Source organism: Micromys minutus, assembly GCF_963924665.1.
Source record: "Micromys minutus genome assembly, chromosome: 16".
Classification (NCBI taxonomy): domain Eukaryota; kingdom Metazoa; phylum Chordata; class Mammalia; order Rodentia; family Muridae; genus Micromys; species Micromys minutus.
In genome coordinates, this window is record NC_137985.1 from 27,192,309 (window position 1) to 27,219,351 (window position 27,043).

General features: G+C 45.3%; 1 protein-coding gene across 1 annotated transcript; it reads left to right on the top strand.

Moving 5' to 3' along the window:
• Positions 1 to 714: 714 nt before the first annotated feature.
• On the top strand, positions 715 to 26,448 carry KCNJ1 (potassium inwardly rectifying channel subfamily J member 1; the record flags this gene model as incomplete). Its single annotated transcript, XM_080929709.1, has 2 exons — positions 715 to 741; positions 25,309 to 26,448. Exon 2 carries the CDS (start codon positions 25,330 to 25,332, stop codon positions 26,446 to 26,448), a length of 1,119 nt encoding a protein of 372 aa, XP_080785835.1. The 5' UTR covers positions 715 to 741; positions 25,309 to 25,329.
• Between the last annotated feature and the right edge of the window lie 595 nt (positions 26,449 to 27,043).

Genomic DNA, 27,043 nt, shown 5'->3' on the forward strand with positions numbered 1-27,043 from the left:
AAGGGGTCTAGGATGAGATGTTGGGGTGACTCTAGAGGGTGGGGTACGCTTATACCAATACACTTTCTGTATTATCTCACTCACTTCACAATGCAGACCTCTAATGTAAGGCAACCCTAGGTAACTCGCCTCGGGCAGAAGTTGGTGGATCGGGTCTCAACCCTGTCAATCTATCTCCTCAAGGGTCTGTGCTATAAAGACCAACATTGTCCTATAACTATAGTGACAAGGTAGGACTGTTGGAAGGTCAGGTTAGCCCGACCTACTAGAATAGATGAGTAAGTCACAAGGCAGGTAACACTTTGGAGGGGCTCCCCGAGGACCCTGAATTTCCACTTTAGAGAATCTTGGCCCCTGTATATTCACGTATGTGATGTGGACAGTATCAGCCAAGAAGGCCTTCCTTCTGGTTTTAAGCCCTGGCTCCATAAACCAGTCCCTTTTAATTATCTTGGCAGCTCAACACCTTCAGTGTATCTCAATCATTTAATGCCACGCCTACTCTTGTTGGATCCGGTTATAAAGTAAACCATGTTCTTTGAGAACTGCTGCATATAGATGAGTCAGGAGCCAGTCTAAGCTGACCCACAGACATAAAAACCAAGGGGGCACCTTTAGCTGGGGCATCCAAACTCTCAAATCAAAGGTGCAAGAGACTTGCTCACATCAAGCATCTGCCTGCTTCCTTGGGGACCAAGAAAATGAACATTTGTCTCCACATTTACCCCAGCAATCCATGAGGTAAGAGGAGAAACATCTCATTGCTTCTCTGTTGAAAAAGTAGTTAATTCTCATGCAAGCTTAACCCTCTTTTATTCTCTACCTGTAATCTAGACAGATTTGTCCCTCCCTGCTCAAGGGATAAGAGTGTGGTTTTAAATCACCTCTTGCCTTTGATCTGCTGGTTGTAGGTGGATTAGTAGAAGGATTACACATTCTGCCTTCCCTTGGCCACTTCTCAGCTCTGAGGCTGGAAGGCTGTGAATGAGATTTCGTCACTCTGGCACAATCTTCTCTTGACTGCAGGGATAAGCACGGGGCTTTAGTAGTAGAACTTTCCTCCGACCTTCTCCGCCTTGAAGGCAGAGGATGAAGGTACTTTGGAAGTCTAGTGTAGCCAACACAAGTTGCAAGTTCTACATTCTACATTTTGTCTCAGTCAAGTGCTTTGCTTTCCTCCGTAACAGTTCATGGACCATTTTCAGAGCAGGCATTTAGATCTGTCATTATTTATTCAGCTTCCTAAATATTGTTCTGACAAGTTTTCTGGGTGGTAATGGTACCAACTGGTTCTCTACACTCTTCCAGGCATGGAGCGCCTTCTCCAGATGTCCGTCTTTAATGGATTCTGTTCATGGCTACTCAAAAGAAGGTGGCCCTCTGTAATCAACATTTAGACAAAGGGCAACCTACCACACGTAGAGCAGAGCACAGAGTATGGAAGGAGGCAGAGGTAGACAAGGGTTCCCCAGGCGCGCCTGTGCTAGTGGAGCAGCCCAGTGCTGGGATTTCTCATTGGCCCTTGCTCTGTCCTACGTGACATTTTATGTGCCCATGCTCCTATACAGTCAATCAACTGTGGCTTTTCAAGTCACAATGGGATAGGATTATCCAGGAAAACAGCAGTCGTTCCAAGTTTGTTTTCCCTCCCATTTTCTTTTCTCTGACACTCAGTTCATGGAGATGGGTTTCCTTCTGCACAAGGAAGTGATCAAGTCCTCTCGGCTGAAGACTAAACTTGTAAAGAAGCAGAGAGCACAATTGCTCATGACAGAGTCTTGGACCTTTGATGATGTTGGTGGCTTTTGGTTTGCTTTGTCTGATTCTTAAAAGCAATCACAATGTAAGATGCTTACCATGGCTACACAAGTTCTGCTCTGGAGAGCTGAATCAGAGTCCCCCATGAATGTCCCTTGACTTTTCTCTGCCAGGTGTTTTCGGTACTAGGTTACAAATCTCTCTTGGGCTTTTTCCCAGCCTGGTGATTTCCCACAGATCCAGCTGTGACTCACAAGTTTTGCCTTTTTTTTTCTGCTTAAAGATTTCCGTGGACAGATGGCTTTCCCAAACCCTCTTGATGGAACTTTCTCCGGGGTAACATCTATGTCCCAGCACTTTGATCCTCCCGTAACCCACACTGGAGTTCTCTCTTTCTCTATGACCAAGCATGCTTTCGACGACCCTTGTCTTTTCTTCCTTCTCACTCTCGTCAATATTATGTCTTTTAAATCTTCCTCTGTGTCTCCACAAGCATTCGATGTTCTGGAAACCGTGCTAGGTCCCGGGACAACACCTCATGGCCAGACAAATATGTGTCATTGGCAGCACTGCTGTGGTGAGCTGGCATTCATAGACTAGGCCCTTGTGTGGTGTGTATGGCCTGGGGCTTCCGCACAGCAAGCAGGGCGCTCACAGAATCATGGCTGAGTGCAACGGCAGCACACTGTACTTTGCTGATAGAAGACTGCAAAAATAACATTATCCTAAAAGCCTTAGGTAGGCAGGATGGTATCTTACTGGGGCAAGAGAAAGAATATTCCAGAATAGGGAAATCAGGCTAAAAAGGGCATATAGGCATTGCACATGCAGGGTGTGTTAAGCCAGTGGCAGCAGGGTCGGGGTGAGAGTGGATGTGTAACACAAGAGAAACCATGGGGTGTGCAGGACAAAAGTCCTCACAAGAGGCGATGGGCTGAGAAAGAGGTAGCAGGTCACTAAGGGGCAGAATCTTTGAGACCTAGCTGCTGATTGGCTCTATCAGGGGAAGAATGAAATAAAGCCGGAGACCTGGCAAGGTCCTCAAGGTTCACCCTATGAGCGTGTAGGCTTTGAATGGCAAAGAGCATCTTCCTTCCACGTAATCCTTTTACCTCCATCTGGGCTGCAGCTTCAGAGAAATGGAGTGAGAGATATGTTGGGCAGTGGACTTGCCTCTTGTCTAGTCCACATCCCTGAAATGCAAGGGTGTCTGGGGGAGAAGTTGCAGCCGGTCTCTTGGCTGCTTGAGGCTGAAGTGAGGCGTTGCGGTGGATGTAGAGTCAGTTGGGCTTCAGAGGACTAATCTCTCAGTGGCACCGCAGGACACAGCAGTGAGTAAATGCAGCAGCCTGAGGTTGAGACGATGCCAGGACTCACAGCACAGTTGCTGAGTGTTAGAGGCTCTTCTGTTACTAAACCTATTCACTCCAACTTGGACCAAGCGAGTGTTGCAAGATCATTCCTCCCAAGGATGCTACTGCTTAGGCCCCCTCAGCAGTGTGGTCATTCCTCCCAGGGATGCTGCTACTTAGCCCCCCCCCAACGGTAATGGGATAAAAGGAAGTTGAGGCAATGTCTCTTGAGCTCTTCTTGCTTAGCTGCATGGAGCTTGATGGTGATTGTACAACCTGCGGGGTACGGGGATGAGGCTGTTGAACCTCAGGTCTTCACTAACCTTTGAAGTCACACACAGTAACATTTGAGACCCATGATATCCTTCAGTGGGCCCTGTTTGGGAAGCACTGGGGCAAACCCTGGTATATGCAGACCTGGGATTCATACTTGGGTTCCATGAGACCCCAGGACCCCATTCATCCCTTATCCCATGCCTTTTTAGATATTGTGGGGGGGGGGCGTTGGCTTTGAAATGTTTGATAAGATCCCACAGTTCAGAATGTCAGGAAATTCAGTGATCTGGGTTCTAAGTGCTCACCTGCTTTAGACAGCCACTGTAAAGCCAGCTACCTCAGGACCTCTGTCCCTCAAGATAAACTGACCCTTAGGTCTGGAAAGAAGCCCGAAGTAACTCTGGTTTAGCTTTTGTAATATCTAAGAAAAGGCAAACCCAAGCGTTTAATGAAGGTTGATTGTATGTTCCTGCTTTCCTTCAACCCTCACATCAAGGCCTGGATCTGTCTTTTCAGATAAGATCATCCCCTGCCGAATGGCTGAGAAAAGGTAGCGCAGACTATGGGCACACAGGCGAAAGCCTCCTGTCTAGCTAGTCTGCCTCCTGGAACATGCATGATTCATGAATATTAGCTCTTCTCTGAAAGGGCAAAGAATGGCTTTCTGGGTAATGGACGTAGAAAGTGGAAAGTTAGGGTGTGTACCCTGGAACAACAAAACTGAATATGAACCAGCAAAATCTTCAAGGGACAAAAAGGAGCAGAGGAGACAAGCCTTGTGGAAGAGTCTTGGAAAAGTCAACAGTATTGAAAGTTGACTTAGGTCATGGGAGTCCTGGCACTGACTATATGCACACATGTCCATAGTCAAGGAACTGAAAATAATAGACATCTTAGAAATAATAGCAAGAGCCCAAGGAAGATGCCAGTGACAGGCAGCCTCAGAAGTACTGACAACGCCAAATGCTGGGCCTCCCTCAATTGTTCCTCAAAGCACCTGTTAGTGCTGTAGCTGCATCCTGTCACAAGCAGGTCCAAAACACTGCCTCAAATCCTTGAGCCCGGCCTATTCATTGCACAGAAGAAGAGACTAAGATCCACAGTTTGGTAGAAACTTGCTCACAGGCCACAAGAAGAAGATAGATTCTGAATTCTCCAAGTAAATCTTGAATGCAGTAACTTCATTACTCACAGGAGACAGTGAGCCAGGAGCCAATAGCTGTCTACTCCATTCTTAGTGGCATGGAATCAGTGCCCCAAGAAGCAATGGCTGCTTGCTCTGTTTTCTCTTCTGCATGCAGGATGCCTGCAAGCCTGGCACACTACTTAGATTCATGGGGACCACCTTTGCTTCTGAAAGAAGATTCTTGTTCAGTCCTCTAAGATAAAGTACTATCCACTTAGATTTTTTCAAGTCTCCTCCGATTGCACTGACACTGTGTTTTTGGCTCAGATCCAGGAACTGTGTTTATTGGAGTATATTGTGTGCCACCTGATCCTCAGAGAGATGATTTAAACATGCACCAAACACTATTTGAAAGCAACGGGTTAATATGGTGGTTACTTTTTATTTGCAGAATTAGGGCAAGCAAAGTTCTCTCAGGTGACTGCCCCTAAGGGAAATCTCATGGTTCGTTGCCCTTGATTAAATTCTTGGGAGCTTTCTGGCTCTTTCCAGATCAACCATTTGTCCTTGAAAAGTGAACTTGGCAAATGCAAATGACTGCAACTAGTGTCTCATGGGAAAAAATGTGCATAAAATTTGGACCCATGGAGTCGAGTCCAGTGATGAGATATTCAGACAGATTAGAAGATCTGGCCTCATGCTGATCTGAACAGTCAACCTTCTATTCCCATGTCATTGGGGGGTTGAGCTACCTACAATTATGCATGGAGTGTGTTTGAATTCTGTTCAGAGATAAGGTACAGGCCATGGCATAAGATCATGTTAGAAGACCCTCAGGAAACCATGCCCTGGTCTGGGTGAAGTATGAAGACAGTTCTGCTCCATGAATCTTTCAATCTCATTGGAAACACAGATAGGGTGTCAGGCCTGAAGGCTGCCACCTGTTAGGTAGCTATCCACAGACTTGGAAGACATTGAGGATAGACCCCCATGTTTCCCTGGTAACACTAGATATAGAAGCATCACAATTATCACCTAAAGAGTTAAACTTCTATAGGAAAAACTGGGGCTTGAAGGATTTGGTGAAGCCTATCAACAGACCTGACAGCTAGAATCTGAGCTCCAACTTCTACCTAGGGTTCAGGTGTGATATTCCAGTGTTTCCTCAAAACATTGCCTCCTTTAGTCCCATTCCTGCCAATCACCTAGAAAAACCCACCCCACAGGAAGCTGCCCAATGTACTCAAAGGAATACAGAGGCTACTTTCTAACATAAACCTGAGCAGTGACTGCTTCCATCACGGCCCACTTTCTTGGGATTACATCACTTGATTAAACTGTTTTTTCTGACACCACCTGAAATAAAGTCTGTGTCCTACAACACTATACTGGAGCATCTTTCAAACTCATCTAATGAAATATAAAAACAGGGAGCCAAATAGTGTAGAACGAGACCCAGTGGACATCTTTGGAGTTTTTGCCTGGTTACATTGAATTTTCCTTGTGTTTGGTGGTAAGGCCTGGACTCCCCTCTCTTGGGCAGAGGCTATTCTGTCTACAGCTCCCCTGTGTGTGCACATCTGCGCCTGGCTACAGGATCTTTTCTATTTTCCTATGATGTGACACTCCTTGGCTCATCAGTTCTTGCTCCAAATATACCATGCTGTCTCCATACTAATCTAACTCAGGTGTCCCTTACCACAAAGGAGTGGCTGTGCTATACCTCTTCTATGTTTTCTGGCTGTTTCTATTACCAGCTGACAAAGTCAGTGTTTTGTTTTGCTTTTCTTTTCTATAGCTTAATACCAGATCTTCATGGTGCTGGGTTTTATGTTTTTGAAACATTTTTACCTAATATTACCTAATGTATTTTACTGTGTTCTAAAGGAACTTAACTGTTTCTTATGATACACTGTGTCAAGTATCGGCCTCTTTCTGGGTTCTGATTAGATCATTCCTGATATTTAAAGTCAGGAAACGAGAGCCACACCTGGGAGAGGAGCGAATACCTTTTCTTTCTATAGACACAAAGACAGAGCGAGGTCCTTGTTTGTCAGGATGACAAGACGGTCTTGGACTTTGTGACTAAAGGCATCTCTGGATTTGGGGAGAATATGTTGCCTCAACTTCCAAGATTTTAGACCTCTCAGTTCTTGCCGAAACGACTCCTGAATCCTCAGTGCACACTACGACACACTGCCAGGCTATGTGTGGGTCCTGACTCAAGAGCTCAGACAAAGGCCTCAGAGTTTGCTTTCTGTGCTTTCTTTGATGCAAGCTCCTCTTCACTTCCAACCCATTCGGATCAGATGGGTCCTTTATAATTAAAACAGAATCAATCCACAACCTTAAGGGGAAAATATTATTTATTTGAAGAATGTGGGCCTCATGGCTAAACAACACGTTTGATGGGCCGAGAGCATAAGTCAGGACAACAGCACAGACCCTAACGCTGTCTTACGACTGCACTTTCCTGGTAAATGACTACCAAGTGTTCTAAGCTACCTTTTGTACGTGCTTTCATTATTTGTAGAAAATATCCACATTTTTATGCCCTCCTTGTAAAACTAATCCAGAAATCATCACTGTCTTTAAATAAGATGGCCTCAATACATGGACAATGCCCCCACCTTGGAGTATTCTCCTATTAAGCCAAGATAACTGACACCTTTGTTCAACTTGCCACCTCAAAAATAAAAACCCAGTGCACCACATATGGACACATTTAATGGTACTTAGTAGCTTAACCTGCCTGCATCGATCCCCTGCAAGAGTTGATTGGGGCATCTGAGTACTGTCAGACCCAACAACTCTTCTCTTCTCCAGATCTTCAATAGAACAGGACCTATTTCCTCAGAGGACCCTAAAATATATCATTTTCACAAAATTATAAGCTTTCTTAAAAAGGTGCAAACATTATTACAAGAATTTTAATTGATTAAAAAAATAGAGTACTTAAAATGGGCACTTAATATACAGTAGGTACCTGATAGCGCCCAAAGCAGTTCCTGTGTATTCCCTGACGTGAGAATATAACACTACAGGAGATGTATAGGGAGATGAGACACTACATTGTCTGCATACTTCCCCCATTTTTATAAGATTGGAGCTGGTTGGTCTCTCTACTTATTCTTGGTTGTTCTGGAACTCTCTATTTAGACCAGGTTGTCCTTGAACTCCCAAAGATCTACCTGTTTCTGCCTCTTCAGTGCTGGGACTAAAGGCATGTGCCACTATGCCTGGTTCATTGTCTGTGTACCTAAAGGACGGAAAACTCTATGCTCCATCCAATAAATCCAGCCATACTGACAACGGCTGACCCAATGAAGACCCTTCCGCTTTTTAATTTCAAGAATTTATTTTTATTTTTCAAATTTCTGTGCATATGCATGCGTGCCTACGTGAGTGCCTGCTACCTGTATGTGTGTGTCCTTGGAGGGTAGAATAGGGTTTTGGATCTCCTGGAACTGTTGTTTAGGGGGCGGTTTAGGACTCTTGATGAGGATGGAATTTAGGTCCCCTGTAAGAGTAGCAGATGTACTTGAGCAGGTCCCACTTCCATGTAAGAGTGAAGTTTTCTCTGAGGCAGATTTCTTACTCTGTTTCTGATATCAAAAGAAAATTTAACAAAATTGTCCGTAGGACCAGAGACTCCCCCCTGATATCCCACTAAAGCAAAGTCTGTTTTCTAGAACTAGGATCTAGATAGAGGTAGAACAGAGGAAACGATGATGATGATGATGATGATGATGATGATGATGATGATGATTTTGGTGGTGATGGTGATGATGATGGTGGTGGCAGTGGTGGTGGTGGTGATGGTGATGGTGATGGTGATGGTGATGCTGGTGCTGGTGGTAGCAGTGGTGGTGGTAGTTGTGGTGACGGCAGCAATGATGATGGTGATAATGATGACAGACAGGATGATGGTCATGATCATGATGATGGTCGTGGTTATGAGGAGGAGGAGCCAACGAACAAGAGGCATACAGAATTTCTTACAGCCTCATGGGTGTGAATTGAGATCTTCCATTGGCCCTATCCTGGAAAAAATACACAGGCAAATGTCATGCCCACTTATTGGTCTTCTTAAGGCCACTTCTGGTTAATGTGTATTCCTTAGTCTTTTTCACAGTTTATTACCACAGTGTTTATTGGGTCAGTTTTTAAAATCTGTCTAGTTCACTCTTTCTCCCCAAATACCAGGCCTGCCAATGGATGCTCTTTCCCAGTTCTCAGCAGGGTTCCCTGCATATGACAGGATTCCAGTGAAAATAGAAAAGGCATCAGAGAGCATGGGAAAGGAAGACAGGAGAAATGTGAAGGATCAGTCTTCCTCTGGCTTTCCTGCCTCCCCAACTCCACTGTAGATGTTAGAATTCACTTATTTTTTAGTCAACCTGTTGGTCAAATACTGAGGGGCCTTGTATTTTGACAAAAGATTGGGATCTAAGATTCCATTCTCTGCCTCATATTGAACCCCTCTGGGAGGCAGGGAAAGTAGCATTGTTAGGGGGTGGGGAGGTGGGGTGGGTGGAACAACTTGGCTCTTAGTCACAGAGTAGTGCTACAAGGCCTAGGTTTGGTCCCCAGCGAGTGTCCCAATCAACAGCAGTCACTCACTAAGCCTCAGTTTCCTCCCTTGTAAAACACAGTTGAGCATACCTACATCAGGCCATCTCTGAGAGGCCTGAATGAATAATTATTACTAAGCTCTGTTTCTGATACCACATAGGAAGCCAGTCACTCACCAAGTGCCTGCTCTTTCCTCCTGCCAAGGAGAGATGAAGTCTACAACGACAATGCTACAGTGGGCCTTCAGTCATTTGTTAGAAGTCACTTGTAGAGAATGTAGCTGTAACCACAGCTAACAACACAGTGCCATGGAGCAGTTGTAATAGTTGAGCTAACATGGATTGTGCCTTAGATAAAGTAAGACCAGTAAATGTCATTCTTCTGATCTGTCCCCAAATTACTCTGAGGCTAAACTAGATCCAAGAGAGGTTCATGGAACCTTCAGGATTTTTCCAGCCAGTTTAATGCATCTGGTTTTTTCCTGATCTTCAAAGAACTCTAAAATACCTCTTTTTAAGCTGCTGTTTTCCTATGTTTCGGCATGGGGTTCTCCTTTGTATTCCTCTGCTAGTCAGGAGAGCCTTTTACTTCTTGGTCTTCCTGCTTGGTCCCACCTTGTTAAGGCTCCCCTGAGAAGCAGGAAACCCTCTAGGAATAGTGAAGAGGTTGACAGCTGTGCTCAACTGGTTCCTGAAGGCTATGAGGGCCAAGCTGTGATCAGCATTAAGACTAAAGGAGCACATACTGTCTACAAATGCTTCTTAAATGAGTAAGCCAATGAAAGTCAGCAGACTGGTGTGCCATGTGTGCAAAGGCTTGCGTGCTGGAACTAGTTTGTACCCAACACTACCTATGTGGCCTCACTGAGCTCTCTTAACAGAGGGACCAGGTGGAAAGAGAAGTCGGGCTAGTTGTTCATCCAACAAGCGGTCCAGCAATTTCCTAGGGCTGTATGAAAACCACATGTTTGTACCCAGTAAATACTGAGGAGGGGAGGTGGCAGGAAGGAGCATTAGTTCTCCAGCCACCCTGGATGAACTTAAGAACCTCCATTCATCTTCTTGAGCTACTCTCATACTTTATGACACAACATTTGTGTCACAGACATTTTACACATGGTGAAGTCATACACGAGAAGTGTACATGTTCCTGAGCATCTGCTTCCATTACCAAAGACCTGCTCATCTTTTTATCTTTAGCGTTTATGAACATATCAAGAGTTTAAAAGTTGAAAAGAGAACAAAGCCAATAGTATTCTATGTAAAAGCTTGGAGAGACCAAAGAACATGGAGGTGGGAGAAAGAGAAAGAATCTGAGCAGCTTGAGGATGGTGAGGAAAGTCTGTTACCAGGGTGAGCCTGAGGAGTGAGTGTGACATATCAGGACTTTAGGTTGATGCTGCTGAATTCCTGAATGCAGAAATCATGGAATATTAGTGAAGGCTGGAGGAAGGGAGGGAGAGAAGAAGGGAATTAAGGGAGGACGGGAAAGAGGGAAGAAAGGGAGGGACAGGATGCAAAACTGCTTGGTGATTCCCTTCCCTTAGTCCTGATGGGTTAGATGTCAGAAATGAGCCCTGAGAACCCCCAGGAGGCCTGCTTGGTCATACCCCAGAGGATGGCAGAGCTGGAGTTCAAGCCTGACTTGAACCTGGCCACCTGTTTTAAGGCCAGAGTCAGCGGGCACTTGCTCAGCAGGGGGACTGGGATAGTTTAGGGCTCAGACTGTCATGAGCTGTCTTTAAGTTTCTCCCCCAAACCATCACATATTCCATGTACCTAGAGGACCTAGATTTGACTAGGTGTCATCAATCAGGTTATTATGATTTGTGTCAATCCAGGTGAGAATTCTTCTTTGCTTATTTGGTTTGGTTTTCTCAAGACAGGGTCTGTATTAGTCAGGGTTCTCTAGAGTCCCAGAACTTATGGGTAGTCTCTATATAGTAAGGTATTTGTTGGTGACTTACAGTCTGTAGTCCAATTCCCCAACAATGGTTGGCAGCATCTGTGAGTGGAGGTCCAAGAATCTAGCAGATTTTCAGTCCCACTAGGCAAGCAGGTGAAGAGCAAGAGTCTTCCTTGTTCCAATGTCCTTATGTAGGTCTCTAACAGAAGGTGTGTCCCAGATTAAAGGTGTGTATCACCACACCAGGATCTGTGACATGCTTGTCCCAGATGACCTTGAGCTCAGATCTCCTTGCCTATGTGTCCTAAGATCCATAGACTCTATCCCTCAAGGTCAGGATCAAAGGTGAAAACCCAGTGAGATTGTGGTTCATTCCAGACATAGTCAAGTTGACAACCAGAAATAGCCACTATAGGGTCTTTCTATGTAGCCCTGGTTGTCCTGGAATTCACTCTGTAGACTAGGCTGCCCTTGAACTCACAGAGATCCATTTGCCTCTGACTACTGAGTGCTGGAATTAAAGTGCTGGAATGTGCCACCATGCCCTGCCCAAAGATCTCTTAAAAGGTTGACTTCTGAACATAGAGGTGATGCCGCCTCCCCTGCCTCATGCGTTACTACCTTTGATAATGACACTTCAGGAAGCATGCAAAGATATCGGCCCCGCTTTAATCCAAGGGGCCAGCCTCTAGAAGGTCTGAGATCTTGTCACCTATTGACTAGCTCCTGAGTCTGGACTCCATGTCATCCCTCTGCCAGCTCCTGCTCTCTGCAGCAGCAAGATCCCATCAACCAACCCCAATTTGTTTTCTCTCTTGGGGTCCTAGGGGGTACAGGTGGGCAGCAGGGGAGAGGATGGAATGGTGCAACTACGAATCAAGGCAGACTTCTATTCTTATTTTTTAAATTATATACAAACTATTATATTATTTGGTGTATGCAGGTGTTTTGCTTATGTATATATGCTTCTGAGAACAGAAGCAGGTGATGTATTCGCTGGGAGTAAAATTACAGGTGGTTTTAAGCTTCCATGTAGGTGCTGGAGATCAAACTCGGGTCCTCTGGAAGCACAGTCAGGCTCTTAATTGCTGAGTGATGTCTCCAGTTGAAAAGACCGATTCTGAGTGGTTGTGTGGACTCTTGGGTTGTCTTTGAGTTGGTACTGACTGGGAGTAAAAAGAAAATTAATGATACTAACTCCAGAATACAAGAGCTGTGGGCAAAGAATAAAATGCTAGAAATAGTGGAGGCACAAAATGGCAAAGAGCTGAAAGACAGAGAAAGAACCAGAGACCATGCTGTATGGGCCAGGGTGTGGCAAGAACTCTGGAAAGCCTGTACACCCAATGCACTGAGCAGGTCAAATCCACGAGAACATCCTTCCACCCTCTTTGGTCTGGTCAGAGCCCCAGGAGGCTTGTCTGGCGGGCTAGTGGGAGTGGAAATCCCAGCAAACAGCCCTGGGGTTGCAGAAGAGCACCTGGAGCTGAAATTCTAGATCATAATTCATCCAGTGTGGTCTGATGGAGACCTCTACAGACATGGAGCATATATCTGCAAATAAAGGATGGTGTCCAGAGTGACACTTTCTGCTCTCTGTACTCCGGGATTGCAGTACCTGCACCGCCAACAGCTACTCTGAGTGGGGCGAAGGCCTGAGGATTTGAAAGAAAGATGTTACTCTATTACTTGTGTTACCAGAATGTACTGCTTTACTCTCTCATTCCAGCTCTCCAGATAAACAGCTACAAAGACAGTATGCAAATTCCCTAGCTGCTTGGTGGAAGCCACACCCCCTTGGGTGAGTCTGTAACCTTGGGCAATAAAAACAATAGGAACACAGGTGTGGATCAGCTTGTGACTGGGCCCACCTAAACTTGACTGGAGGGCGTGTGCTATTCCCAATGTCAAGGCATACTAACAGGCCGTTCAGTTAACCCTTGAGAGGGGATGGACATGGTTCCCAACATGGGATCAAGCATTTGTTGGTGGTAGAGGTGTTGGTGGTGACATCAGGGTCACTTGATGGAAAAAGTTGGTTATACCCCTACTCTGTTGCAGGCACATAGTGTATGTTTTCAGCTTTAGCAGGATACAACTCCCATTATGCAATCTCACCATCAGAAATGTACTTCAGTAGTTGTTTTGAATAAGACATTTATAAAGCTACCTGACAATCATCACAATCAATATAAAACTTTTTTTTTTTAACCTCTAGAGAACTATTAGCAGTCATCTTAATATCTGGGCAGCAACTTGCCTAACTTTTCTTCTGTATAGTCTTGACTATTCCAAACACGTCTGGAAAGAGGGTTGTAGAATACCTGGCCACTTTAGTGTAGTGTAATTCTGTCAAGGTTCATTCATGCTGTAGCATAAATGTAGTGCACAAGTAGTGTGCATGTAGTATACATGTAATGTACATGTAATAGATAACCCTTCCTTCTGAGGGCTGAATAATAGCCCAATTCTAAAGGTGCGCCACACATGTAGGGTTGCTTCCTCTTTTAAGTTGTAATGAATAAAGATGCTATAAACATCTGGGTCAAGTGTTTGTGTAGAATATGGATATATTTCATTTAACCCTTTCCATAACAAAGCCAATTTGGAAAACTATTACAACCTGGTAAGGTTTGAGACCAAAAACATTCGCCCCATTCATTCTGATCAGGATAGAAGGACGAATAGGAGGAAAGGAAGAGAAATTTCCTTCACCTTTTCTGGGTCATTGTACCTGGAGAGGGAGGAAAGGCATGGGTGAATTTGCGTCAGCTGCTGCCTGCTGGTCCTTTGGGAGCTGTGACTGCAGTGGGCTGTTTGCCAGCCTGGGTTTGTCCACGAGTCATGGAGGGATGTTCCCTGTGCTTGTCTTTCTCATTTCAGGGACAGACACAGAGTAGGTGAAGGGTGTATGAGTTTTGTAGTCACAGAAGGAATGGGGTGGGAAGGTTCTGTAACAGTGGTACCATTCTGAGAGAGCTCCTTCTGTGGGTTCTGCCTGTAGCAAGGAGGAAGCCATTTCCATTACTCAAAAGAAGAGGCCGAAGAAGTAAACTGGGCACATATGGAGAACAGCTCTGTGGTATACAACTGGAGGGTCACAGAGACTACCAGCTCCACTTCCTTCTGGCCTCAGGGCTTTCCCAGAAAACACCTTGATGTGGAAGGGTAGATGTCGTGCCTCCCCATTAATGTGACTCTGGAGGCTTGGCAGAGCTCAAGTCCAGATGGGTAATCATTGACCTCTGAAGGCTCCCTGGGGCACAGTAACAGAAACTACAAAAAGACTGATCCTCAGCTATTCCATGGGCTACCTCAAGCTGTGTCCTTCTCTTTACCCTTCAGGAAGCTCCATGAAGTGCACCCTTGACAGGGGTCACCGGAACCCAGAATGAAAGGCAGTATAGACAATGGTGCCTTCTAGTCCTTCTAGGCTCCATCCCATCCCTAAGGCTGTTGCAGCTCTGTCTGACCATAAGCTCTGTCTGAATGTCCTTATTCAGCTGAAGAAGCAGACCCTGTATAACTCAGGGGTTATACAGCACCCAGAGTTCAAGGGTATAAATGACTACCTTTAGATTCAAATTCTCAAACCTACTTGTCACATTCTGCTCTGGGGACTCACTAAGACCAGGACAGGAAAATAGAAAACATCAGCTAGAATATGGGACCAGAAGGCTTCCTACACCCCCACCCCAAACACAGAAGGCCTCCAACTTCATATGCACCCCAAGTTGAGTTGAGATGGTCATTGTTCATGGATAAAGGATATGGATACAGGTTTTCATGTTCCTCCTCTCCAGGCCTTAGGGTATGGTTACTCTTCTTAGGAATGTCAGGGTTGGGAATTCTACATGTTTTCTTTAAAGTACAGCATACATTCTTGTTGCAGACAGTATTCAGGTCTTTTACTCACATGGAATTCATTTATTTCTGGGCTGAAAGGACCAAGTTGATGTAATAGAACCCAAACCACAGAGTACCAGAAGGGTCAGACTAATAACAGGGTTTGTGTGCACATAATAAATACACGTTTTTATAAACATTTAAATTCTTTCACGAAACTGCCATGCCATTTGAGGTGGGTGGCTTGACATGTGAAATTTAAGAATAGTGTCATTACAGATGTGTCTAGTTTCCAGAATAACAGACTCCACCCAAACACACACTATTAAGGGATACACGAGTGCTTGGTGATTATTTGATTTGCAAAAAATTGTTCTTCACTTTATAAAATAATCCACTCTAGGATTCCTTTAAACATCTAATACCCTCCTGAGTGTGTAATATGACGTATCCACAGTTTCTGTCTCTGTACTGCCTGCTGAGAATGTTCATTGGTTTTGGTGTAAGGTTATATACCCAGACACCTCCAGTGTAGGGGTTCTCTGCTTAATAGGGAGAGGAATCAAGAGACCAGCAGGCCCAGAAAAAGCCTCTGGGTCATTGTGTTAATTTAATTTATATCCTAAATTTATTAGGAACCAGAATCTGCTGTTAGGACAGATACTCTCAGGAAGACCTGGACTGAGACCAAGCCTGAGAACTTGAGTTAATTTCATGAGAGGCAGAGCAGGTCCTTCTGGCTCTCCATATGTGGAAGAAAGAGTCTGTCCTGGCCCATCTATTTAGGATTGTACCAAGAATTCTTTAGAGAGTTGTGCCATGTCTCTAGACAGTGGCTTTGTGTGTTGGGCATTCCTAGGTGTTTTTTCCCACTGGATGCTTGCCCTCTAACCAAACCCAGAGGCAGGTAGGTCTGATGGAGACCCAAGGTTTATTCATACCAACTCTGAGAAGCATTTCTCCTCTTTAGATAAAGGTAAGTAACTTGAGTGATCTTTGGACACCCAGGCTACCAGGTAGCTGAACAAGGTTTTGTCTCTGAAGAACTTCTCAGGTATTCTCTGTTTCACACTCACCTGCCCACCCAGGTTCCACAGCGACTAAGGGTTACCACTCCAGAGCCCGCGATCTGACATTGCTACCATGTCTTTTTTGAGTCCTCTGTACTTTACTGGAGTCACTTGTTACCTGCCAAGCTGGGGTAACTGGGTACTAGGGACAACACAGAGGACAGAGTTAGTTGTTAATGCCCCCAAACCAGTGCAGAATTAATGTATGTCAAAATGACTGCTCACCTTAGGCAAAGGGTACAATCAAACATCATAGGGGAAGGGGATGGTCAAGCTGACATTTTAGGTTTGTCAGGAGTGATAGTGAAGTTGAGGCCAAGAAGTCTGTGTGTGTGAGGGGATGGTGGAGGTAGAACATCAGTCGTCCCCAGAAGAGGAGAGAGCATGTGAGAGAGATTTGAAGAGGGCATTGTTTGGCTTCCATCATAGGAGCACAACAGGGGTGGATTGCCACCTATGCGTGTCTGTCTTCTTGCCACCGAGTGTCACTCTTGTGTCTAGGCATGGTAGCACTGACTCTGCAGCCAAGACGGTGTCCTGTGCTACATGGGCTCAGCTTGGTATCACCAGCAGGTTCTCCCATCCATTGAGATGGGGGGGGGGATCCTCATCTTTCTATCTTAGTTGTCACCATCAGAGTGAACTCCTGCCTGATGGAGATGCAGGAACCCTGTAGGTAACTATTGGCATCTCCAAATGGAGGACACCATTCTTCCAGCTGCAGGCCATTGCCTGATCCAGCCACGCAACCTGCAGAAAGAAGCAGGGATTTTGATGGCATAAAGTCTTCATCTGCATCCCTAGGTACCTTTTTCTTCCGCTGGCAGTTTGACCGTGTCTGAGCTGTCTACTACAATGAGTGGCAAACCTTGTGGCACCAGTGACACTCAGATCCAATCCAGTGTACTCGGTGCCCTCCCCACTGAACCCCATCCCCACATCCTTCTATCATCTTCTTGGTGCTTCTGTATAGACTCTTCCTTGACCAGAAACCTTTTCTCTCTCCGCTAGTAGGATATTTCCTATTACTATCTCTGACCATTAAAGTGGCTTCTCGAACAAGGCAATGTGACGTGTGTGTGTGTGTGTGTGTGTGTGTGTGTGTGTGTCAAGTCACCATCCCAGCCCATAGCAAGCAGGTGTTAAAAACATGTTTGTCTTCTCTTGCTATTACAGTATTCTGAGTATACGATGGGGCTTAACAACAAAGGTTCTTCTAATCTTTGTGCTTGTTTTTCTGCTTTGTGACCCTGTGCAAGCTGTTTGACATTCCTGGACTTCTGTTCTCAGGCTTTCAGAACTATTATGAAATCTAAATGCAAGGATACAGGCAAGGGACTTTTGCATCTGCCCTTGGCTTTTGAGCCCCAAGATGTCCCTATCAGAGAAGCACTACTTATGTTGTGCTCCAGGGGGTGCTGTACACACAGCATGCAACAGTGTCTCCTGGGGTGCCCTGCAGGACAGAGAGGTACCCTGGGACCCCCCTTTACCACTCTCCTCACACTTTCTCTTTTCACTCTCTCTTTTCAAGGGTAGGGGGCTTTGTCTTCATCCACTTTGGGTCCCAAGTCTTCACTTTTAGCTTTCTTTGCTGTTAACTCAGGCTCAGCCTACTTGCAGGTAATACAGCAAAGTTTTCCTTTGGTAAAGCGCTGTACGCATGAGCTCAGAACTGGTGGAGCTCTCCTTCAGTTCCAGCAGAGGCAGGTGGATCTCTGAGTTTTGAGAGTACCCTGGTCTACAGAAGTGAGTTCCAGGACAGCCAGGGCTCTACAGAGAAATCCTGTCTTAAAAAAAAAAAAAAAGAAAAACAAACAAAAAGAAAGAAAGGATGGAGAGGAGGGAGGGAGGAAGGAAGGAAGAGAGGAAGGGAGGATGGAGAAGGAGGAGAAGAAAGAAGAGGAAGAGAAGGAGGAGAAGGAGGAAGAGGAGGAGGATTGCTTGGGAAAAAATGCTAGGAGTGCCACTGTGTGCTTCTGAGTTTCCATCCCCGCCCCCCTCCGCACCCCTCAAAGTTCTATTCTCTGCTGCCATCTTCATAGACCCTAGGTGAGTGCTACTTATAAAAAAATTGAATAAAGTAGGGATTATGTGTCATTCTTTGCATACTTGTGACATGCCACCATTTCCAAAGGTTCTCAAGAAACAGTTATGAGGTACACTAGGCATTCTGTTGGGAAGCCACAGAAGTTCTCAGCATCCAAACTGATGCTTTTCAATCCCACAGAAAACATGTGCTTCCACTGAAGAGTGGTAATGCCTCACCTCACAGACATCTTCCTGGCGTGCAGCTTTGTCTGCTCCCAGCCTGGCTTGTCAAAAGGAATGATAGCACGCTTATGCCTCCCACTGAGACCCAAAGCAGAGGTGTCTCTCTGCTCGTGAGAGCTGTGATTCTCTCAGGGTGCACAGTGACACCCCATTCCCCTACCCCCGAAACACACACAAACCAGTTTTCTAGACAGCATCTTAAACCTGAGCTTGCAGTCTTTATGTCATTACGATGGCCTTCTGTACACCATTTGGTAGCCTCCTTCATAGCAACGCAAACCAATGCTGAGTAGTGCTTGCACACGTGACTTGTGCCAGCAAGCAGTCAGGAGTGTCAGCTTTCACCATTTGTAGTTCATGTATCTGCCTGTCTCCACCCTGAAACCTTCGGGTGACCGGGTTACACACTTGGCTTATTCATATGGGCTCTAGGGATCTGAACTCGGGTCCTTTATCCTTACATAGCAAGTACCCTTACCCCTCAGAGCTATGGTGAGCCGAACGCTTTTGTTGATAATGTCTGTGACACTGTTTGCCCATCAAAACCTGATTATGGGTACCAGGCAAGAGGCTGCCTCTTCAGAGAACAAGTACACTCAGCAGCAATGGTGGTCACACTCCACTTAGTTGCTGTGGTAGAGAAGATCAGCTTTTGCCTCAGATCAGCCTTGCTAAGAATTGTTCCCTCTCTCTATCCCATTCTCTCCTCTCCGAGAAGAGGCTTCTGCCTTTATTATTGACCAATCTCTTCCTGAAATAATCTTTGGCTTTCCTAGGCCAGAGCTTTCTGGAAGTGAGCTCTGAGGCCAGTATCACTCATAGACACACTTGTAGTCAGAACCTTTCTTTTCCTCCCCTTTTACCACCCTTTTCTCCTTTGGTGTAATTACAGCGTGACCATGTGTTATTCCATGGTGGTGAGATTCAGTGATATGCTGTTTCAGTTTTGGAACCATGAATATCCTTTGCTACTGTTTGTTGGATGCTCTGGGGACTTTGCATATTCTACTCTATGACATTTGTAAGGACACCGTTAGAGCCAGCTCACCGAGGAGACTACAGCTTTGAAAAGCAGAGTGACTTTCTTGGCTCACCTGGCCACTAAGTGGCCCACCTAGAGTTTAAGTTTAGGCCAGGGGACACAAGCTGGAATAGTTCCACTTTGCTAAGTTGCATCTGGTCATTGCCTGTTCTAGAAACAATCTCATCCCAAGTCTTCTATCTTCTTATGTTTTGCTTCCCATGCAAAATGCAGCAACTCATTCAGATAGTGGGTTTCAACTACATGGCTCTGAAGTCCTACAGAGCACGGTGTGTCTGTGAGGGCACTGATACCACCCGACCATATGGGATGGCTTCTTCTAGCTTGTTCCCAAACTCCCTTCTGGACAGAGAGAGGGACCCAGGAAGGACTATGTTGCGTTCCCATCCTGGACAGGCTACTCTGGTTTCCTGAGGCAAATGTCATGAAGCACACGTAACCCTCAAGAGTGATATTTTCCTGTACACTATCCAGTTTAGATGCCCCTAGGATGTAAGGCTGGGAAGGACTGAGTCCAACTACCCTCTTTAAATGAACTAGACCAGCAGTTCATAACCTGTGGGTTTTGACTGCTTTAGAGGGTTGCAATCACACTTTTTATATCAGACATTTACATTATGATTCATAATAGTAGCAAAATTACAGTTATGCAGTAGCAATAAAATAATTTTATGGGGGGGGGGGTTCACCACAACATGAGGAACTGTATTAAAGGGTTTCAACATTAGGAAGGTTGAGAACCCACTGAACTAGGTGCTCAGTTATGATGAGAACAAGCGAAGTAAGCTCTAACATGCCCAATCAAAGGTCTCCAACTCTGTGGTCTTGGGAGAGTCTAGAGGTAACACAGGAAGCCAGAGAACTGGAGGTTCCACAGGCTCTGTCAGTTTGCAGATCCAACAGGGAAGAAGCTTTCAGACATCCTTAGCTCTCAGCTGATTTTCACAGAAAAGAGGAAGTCCTCTACAGAAGTGTGTGTGTGTGTGTGTGTGTGTGTGTGTGTGTGTGTGTGTGTGTGTGTGTGTTTTGGGGGGTGTCTTTGTGGTATTCTCTCTTTAACAAAGGTGAGCTCAAGAGGTTAAACTTGAAACACATTAGTTTAGTGCATGACAATTACGAGTGACTCTTTGGGTGCAGCTTCTTTGTTTCTATCATGGCACCTGGCACTTAGTAGGTGGTCAATAAGCAGAGCATGTGCTCAAGTCTTTTGATTAAAACACAAGAGAGGATGCACCAGTCACCCAGGGACACATTAGTGCGAAGATCTGGAGATGTTTGTTGACATCAGTTGAGTCTTGGACTGAGACAAGACAGAAGGATTTCACAGAAACTTGAAGTTCCTCTGCATCACAGTCACCAGGGGATTAGAGAAATCATTTGACATCTACCTCTGGGCCACCTAGCTCTCATTTCCTACTCTTAACATGTAAACTTGACTCCCAGCAATATCCTTGAGTTAAACTGAGCTGTGTAGGAACTGTGAAGAATCTTAGTTAAAAGGCACAATAGCCTCTGTAATTCAAACTCATGGGTAATACAAACATTGAGCTTCCTCTGTTTCTGCCTCGGAACAGTCAGGGCTGGGAAAGAGGCAGAGTGATAAAAGCTGTAGGAAACCCCAGTTCCTGGTGTTCTTGGGTGGATGTCTCAAGAAAACCTCTGCACGGAGGTTCTTATTATCAGGGAACATAAGCTCGAGGAGAGCCAGTTGCTGGAGTGGATGCCTCGTGCAAACAAAGAGCACGTTTTTTACAGAGCCATAGAGACTCTGAAGGAAGATGCATTTGTTTTCAAGGACCTCCACACAGTGCTGTATTGAGCTGATTTAGAAGTATGAAGCTCTGGAGTTCTGATAGGAGGACCATCCTTCTCAGAACCATCTTATCCCGTGGATCTGCAGCAAAGGAAGAAATGGCCCCCAGCACTGAGTTCGGTACCTGGCTGACTTTCCAGCCCTAGGCTGTACCAAGCTCCTTTAGGATTCTAGTACACGTTCCCCGGATCTTCTTTCTGCTCTATGTGCTTGCTTTAATTCTGGTACTCCTGTCTGGGCCAGGCACACAGTTAAATGCAGGGTAGTCACTGTAGTACATAGGAATGCCTGTCCTAAGATAGGTTTCCTGCAGGCGGAGCTGATGGCAGTATGGGTAACCACCAGTTCTCAACGTTCACACACACATCTATCTATTGACTTATCACAGCTCATTTGTGTAGTTCTTGCTACCTGTGATGCCAACACATTTTAGGGGCTGGCTTCTATGTCACTGTTCTGTTCTCAACAGGCACTCTCTGGAGGGTACCTGCTGTGTCATATCACAGTGACAGTCCTCCGTGTCTACTCGCTTATGGACTCATCTGTTCCTCTCCCCTAGACCAGCTGAGAGCTGCAGGTTGTCAGGGATGGTACCCACGTGGTCAGGCATTGCTTCTGTGATGTCTAGCACAATGGCTGGTACATACAGTAATGTCAGCATGTTGCCAAGTACGAATGATAGATAAATATGTTAATAGATACAGAAAGGTGTATGCAATTGGTTGAACATATCCCCAGCTGCTGAATCCATAGCTAATGAGAAATTGTGCAGAGAAGTTGTTTTGGGGGGTTACGCAGACCACAGTGGGTTCCAACATACTCAGCCCACCTACCCATTTGACTATGAGTCCTTTGAGTATAGGAAGAGTGTGCCTATCTTTCTAATACTAAGGAATAAGCAGAAAGCCAATGAGCAGAAAGTGTAGGACAAAGTCTTGTTTTCTGCAAATGTCCTATTTACAGAATAAGAAGGCTAGGGCATAAATAGCAAGCACCAAGAATATAATCCACTTGTTTTTCCAGCCACCAAGAATATCTGGGTAAATATTAGCTAATGGGAAGCCCTTTGCTTGCTATTAAGATTTACTGATTTCAATAGAAAGGAACCTAAATGCTGGGGCACGTTATATAACCTAAGACACCAATGATAATCTCTAATTGCCCAGTCGCTCATAAATGCACATCGGCTCTGTCTGTGGTTACATTAAATGGCACAGTCCAAGCAAAGTGGGTTATGCATAATAGCAGATCTACCGTGTGACTGATGGGTTTGGTTAGTGGATGGATTTACCTGTTTCCTTTGGCTGTCTTAGTTCTCCTCTCTCTTTCAACAAACAAGTCAACATCATAGGCTGATCCCATGTAAAGCTCACCCCCAGTAAAGTCCAGTTTTTCCAGATTAAACTTCACAATAATATCTCACATTTCTTATATAACAGTGGCTGTTGTGTAGGGAGATTAATGTGGTATCTTGTTTCTTCCTGGTATGATCTTATTCTTGTCTTGCTAACATGTCCCCATCTATGACTCTCCATCCACCTGTATCTTTGTGATCACCTGGAAAGGTTAGTATTCGGTATGTTTCCGAAAATTGACTGGGAGATTGATGATAACTAATTGTTTCCAAGCCAAAAGTTATTTGGCATGCCTTAGGAGAACAGTAAGAGAGCCACAGAGCGTGGCAAAGGAAAGGGGGGTCATGCTGGCATCCAATCCGTGTCTGCTGCCCAGGACCTCAGCTGGTGGTTTGTCATGTCTTAGCATGACGGTATTCAAGCCATGTGAGGTGTGAAAAAATATATATATACCTAACTCCAGCCTCGATCTGAGAACAGCCACTTGTGTTGGTTTAACTCACACAACTCCACTCTTGTGTTAACCATTGAAAGCCAATGCAAGTAAGCATCATGGTGAGGCTTAAGGTCTGTTAAGGTGGGCCTAAAAGAAGTCAGCCTTTGTACAGTCAGCGTCGAACAGCACCACCTGCTTGCTTTTCCCAGCATGGCTGCCACAGATCGGAGTGTGCTCAGAGTGCTGGTGAGTGTGGGTTATCTGAAGAAAGCACTATGGGAGGCTAGGAAGTGACTGCTGTATTTTGCTAACACAGTCAAGGGAAAGGCAAACTTACTGGGGACATGTCTTTGCTTTACAGACATACCCTTCACCTTCAAAGTGAAGTGAACTTTAGAAGGGTGGAGAAGGGTGGAGGGCGAGAAAAGCTAGGAAGCTGATGGTTTAGAAGTCATCTTGAATTGTAATGTGTGTTGAAGAGAGTGTGGGTCCCATGGATAATGCTGGCCTTAGAATTGGAAAGAGTCAACCTGTGAGGAGTTTCCACACGCTTGGACACCATTGAGTATGTATCTGTCACCATTGGGTATGCGTCAGGATGCTCCTTGGTGCATATTCAGCAGACAGCAGTAGCCGGGGAAGAAGCCTTTGGCCTCTGTGTCTCACTTGGGGCTATCTCCTAGTCTGACTCTTGGAGACTTGCAGTCAGAGAGGGATGGACAGAGCTCCCTCAGTGTGTGCAGGGCTTGTTTGGCTCTCTTGGTAACTCTTTCTTGTTCTTATTTTTAGAGCCTGGCCTATACATTTCAAAACGCCACTATGGCTGTGGTTTTCCACTCGCAGCTTCCACTTGGTGTGGCCACTGCGTACGTTTACCTGGGTGAAGACCAGGAGCATGACACTGAAGGACGCCACCTTTGTTTAACATGTGTCACTAGGCTGGTTTCGCTTCCTAGTTCTTGTGAGCAAACACATTTGTGAAAGGGGATTTTGAGATCTATTTTTAAAAATATCTTTGCATTTAATGAAAAAAATACCACAAAGACAGTGCTAACCACAATGGACACACCTTGATTTTTGGGGGGACGGGTGAGGCAGGGGAAGAGGTATTCTAGGCTTAAGACCCTTGAGTTTCACTGTTGTTAGCTGTTTAGGGGGAAGCCCCATCACTCTTTTGCTGGACATCAATCTCTCTCCTCTTTCTCTCCCTCCCTCCCTCTCTCCCTCCCTCCCACCCTCCCTCCCTCCCATACTCCCACCCTCCTTCCCTCTCTCCCTCCCTCCCTCCCTCCCTCCCTCCCTCCCTCTCTCTCTCTCTCTCTCTCTCTCTCTCTCTCTCTCTCTCTCCCCCCCTCCGTCCCTCTCTCTCTAACACACACACACACACACACACACACACACACACACACACACACACACACAAACACGCCTGTCTCTGACATTGTTGTGAACAGGCGACATTCTGTTACTATGTGCTTCCCATGTGTACCGATGCAGACTGGTAATGGGAAACACTAGGCAGTGGGATCTAGGAACGAGATTAAACATGGTCCTACCTCTGTAGAACATCGGTGAAGTCAGCATGCATCAGCTTGGAGCCCAGTTGATAGCATGGAATATCACTGACCACCCTCATTCCATGTCAGCTGGGAATCTTGGCAGAACATGGTGGAGGAGTAGAAGCAGGTTTCTAGATCCTCAGACAGAGCCTCTGAGATCACCCGGTGGGTTGTGAGGTCTGTTGAAAACAATCAAAAGAAATCCAACCAATCCTGTCTTCAAGTGTTCTAGGGAAGCACACCGTTAGGATAAGGTAGTTGACAAAAGAGCCAAAGCATAACCAGAACTGCTCCAGAATGAAGGCAGTAAGCTGGGATGCCACTTCCAGACATGGGTTGGTCTTATATCCTGGAGAAGTCACTGAAACTTGTTGAATCTTAGTGCCTTCATTTATAACAGAAGATATGAACTGAGTCAGAATATCCCTTGATAGATTGGTAGCAGCAAACAAGACAATTTAGAGGATATATTGATACAATAATATATTGATGAGTTTTCTTTTTCAGTTACTTATTTTTATATACCACAAAAATATGAACAGTCCTCTAGGTTTATGATATTACAAAAATTATTTTATCACCTCAGGTTAAATTTTAACACTGGGGTGATTTGCATAATAATACCCAATAAAGAAAAGCACAGGTTATAATGGGTCACCCCATTTTTAAGGTCCTGTGGGACAGACTGGAGTCAGGGAATACTTGAACATCTTGTCCGTTAGTAATGTCCCACTTTCTGTGTGACAGAGTCTATGTATGGTTTATTCTGACATCCAGAACAAACGAGTTGGTTTGTGCAAACGATTAACAAGTCTGATGATTTCGAAATTTTCTTCTCAGAGGTATTTGGGTCTGTGTGTGAGTCACCTCTTTTATCATGGCAACCACTATAATCTTACCAACCCTCTAATATGTTTTCAGATCAGGGCACTGACAGAAAGGATGTTCAAATATCTTCGAAGATGGTTTGTCATTCACATATTTGGGCATTCTCGGCAACGAGCAAGGCTGGTCTCCAAAGATGGAAGGTGTAACATCGAGTTTGGCAATGTAGATGCACAGTCAAGGTTTATATTCTTTGTGGACATCTGGACAACTGTACTTGACCTGAAATGGAGGTACAAAATGACCGTGTTCATCACAGCCTTCTTGGGAAGTTGGTTCCTCTTCGGTCTCCTGTGGTATGTCGTAGCTTATGTTCATAAGGACCTCCCAGAGTTCTACCCACCTGACAACCGTACTCCTTGTGTGGAGAACATTAATGGCATGACTTCAGCTTTTCTGTTTTCTCTAGAGACTCAAGTGACCATAGGCTATGGATTCAGGTTTGTGACAGAACAGTGTGCTACTGCCATTTTTCTGCTCATCTTCCAGTCTATTCTTGGAGTGATCATCAATTCCTTCATGTGTGGTGCCATTTTAGCCAAGATCTCTAGACCCAAAAAACGTGCTAAGACCATTACATTCAGCAAAAATGCGGTGATCAGCAAGCGGGGCGGGAAGCTCTGCCTCCTCATCCGAGTGGCCAATCTTAGGAAGAGCCTTCTGATTGGTGGTCACATATATGGCAAGCTTCTAAAGACAACCATCACTCCGGAAGGAGAGACTATTATATTGGATCAGACCAATATCAACTTTGTAGTCGATGCTGGCAATGAAAACTTGTTCTTCATCTCTCCACTGACAATCTACCACGTTATTGACCACAACAGCCCTTTCTTCCACATGGCAGCAGAAACACTTTCCCAGCAGGACTTTGAGTTGGTGGTCTTCTTAGATGGCACAGTGGAATCCACCAGTGCAACCTGCCAGGTCCGAACATCGTACATCCCAGAGGAGGTGCTTTGGGGCTACCGCTTCGTTCCCATAGTATCGAAGACCAAGGAAGGGAAATACCGAGTGGATTTCCATAACTTTGGTAAGACGGTAGAAGTGGAGACCCCTCACTGTGCCATGTGCCTCTATAATGAGAAAGATGCCAGGGCCAGGATGAAGAGAGGTTATGAGAACCCTAACTTTGTCTTGTCAGAGGTTGATGAAACAAATGACACCCAAATGTAGCAGTGGCTTTTCCACCTGCAAGAAGCCTCCCAAGGACCTCAGGGCTAGCTGTGTTTGGAAGCATCTGGCAGTTGGGGGTCTGAAAGCAGGATGAGAACCTGAGAAGTCTACCAGCACAGTCACCCCTGAACCCCATGGCTGTGAGTAAGCATACAATGGATGCTTGTGAATAAAACTGGTATGTGAAAGCCAAAGAGGAGCTCACTGTGGCTGCATGAGCTCATACAGTGTTGATGGAAATCCAAGGACATATAATAAAGTTAGGAGCTTTAGAGGCTGCAGGAGCTAGCCATATTTCCTGTTTGATTCTACAGATAAAGAAGATGTCATTTTTATCTTAAAGTAGACTTTTATCAATGGAACATCTGTCCTCTGAGTTGGGAAGTGAGCCAGCCAATCATGACAATAAGAGAGTGTCATCCAAAGAGTCACTAAAGGCTCCAACCTTCTCAAGCTCTGCTGTTTGAAGCCTTTGTCTGAGTCTGGGCCCATGTCTTCTAAGGGGTAAGGTGGCCACTGACTGCATCTCTCTGAACCCAAGATACAGAAGAACAGGAAGCCCCAACCAACTTCATTATTAGCCCACAGAGAGTTT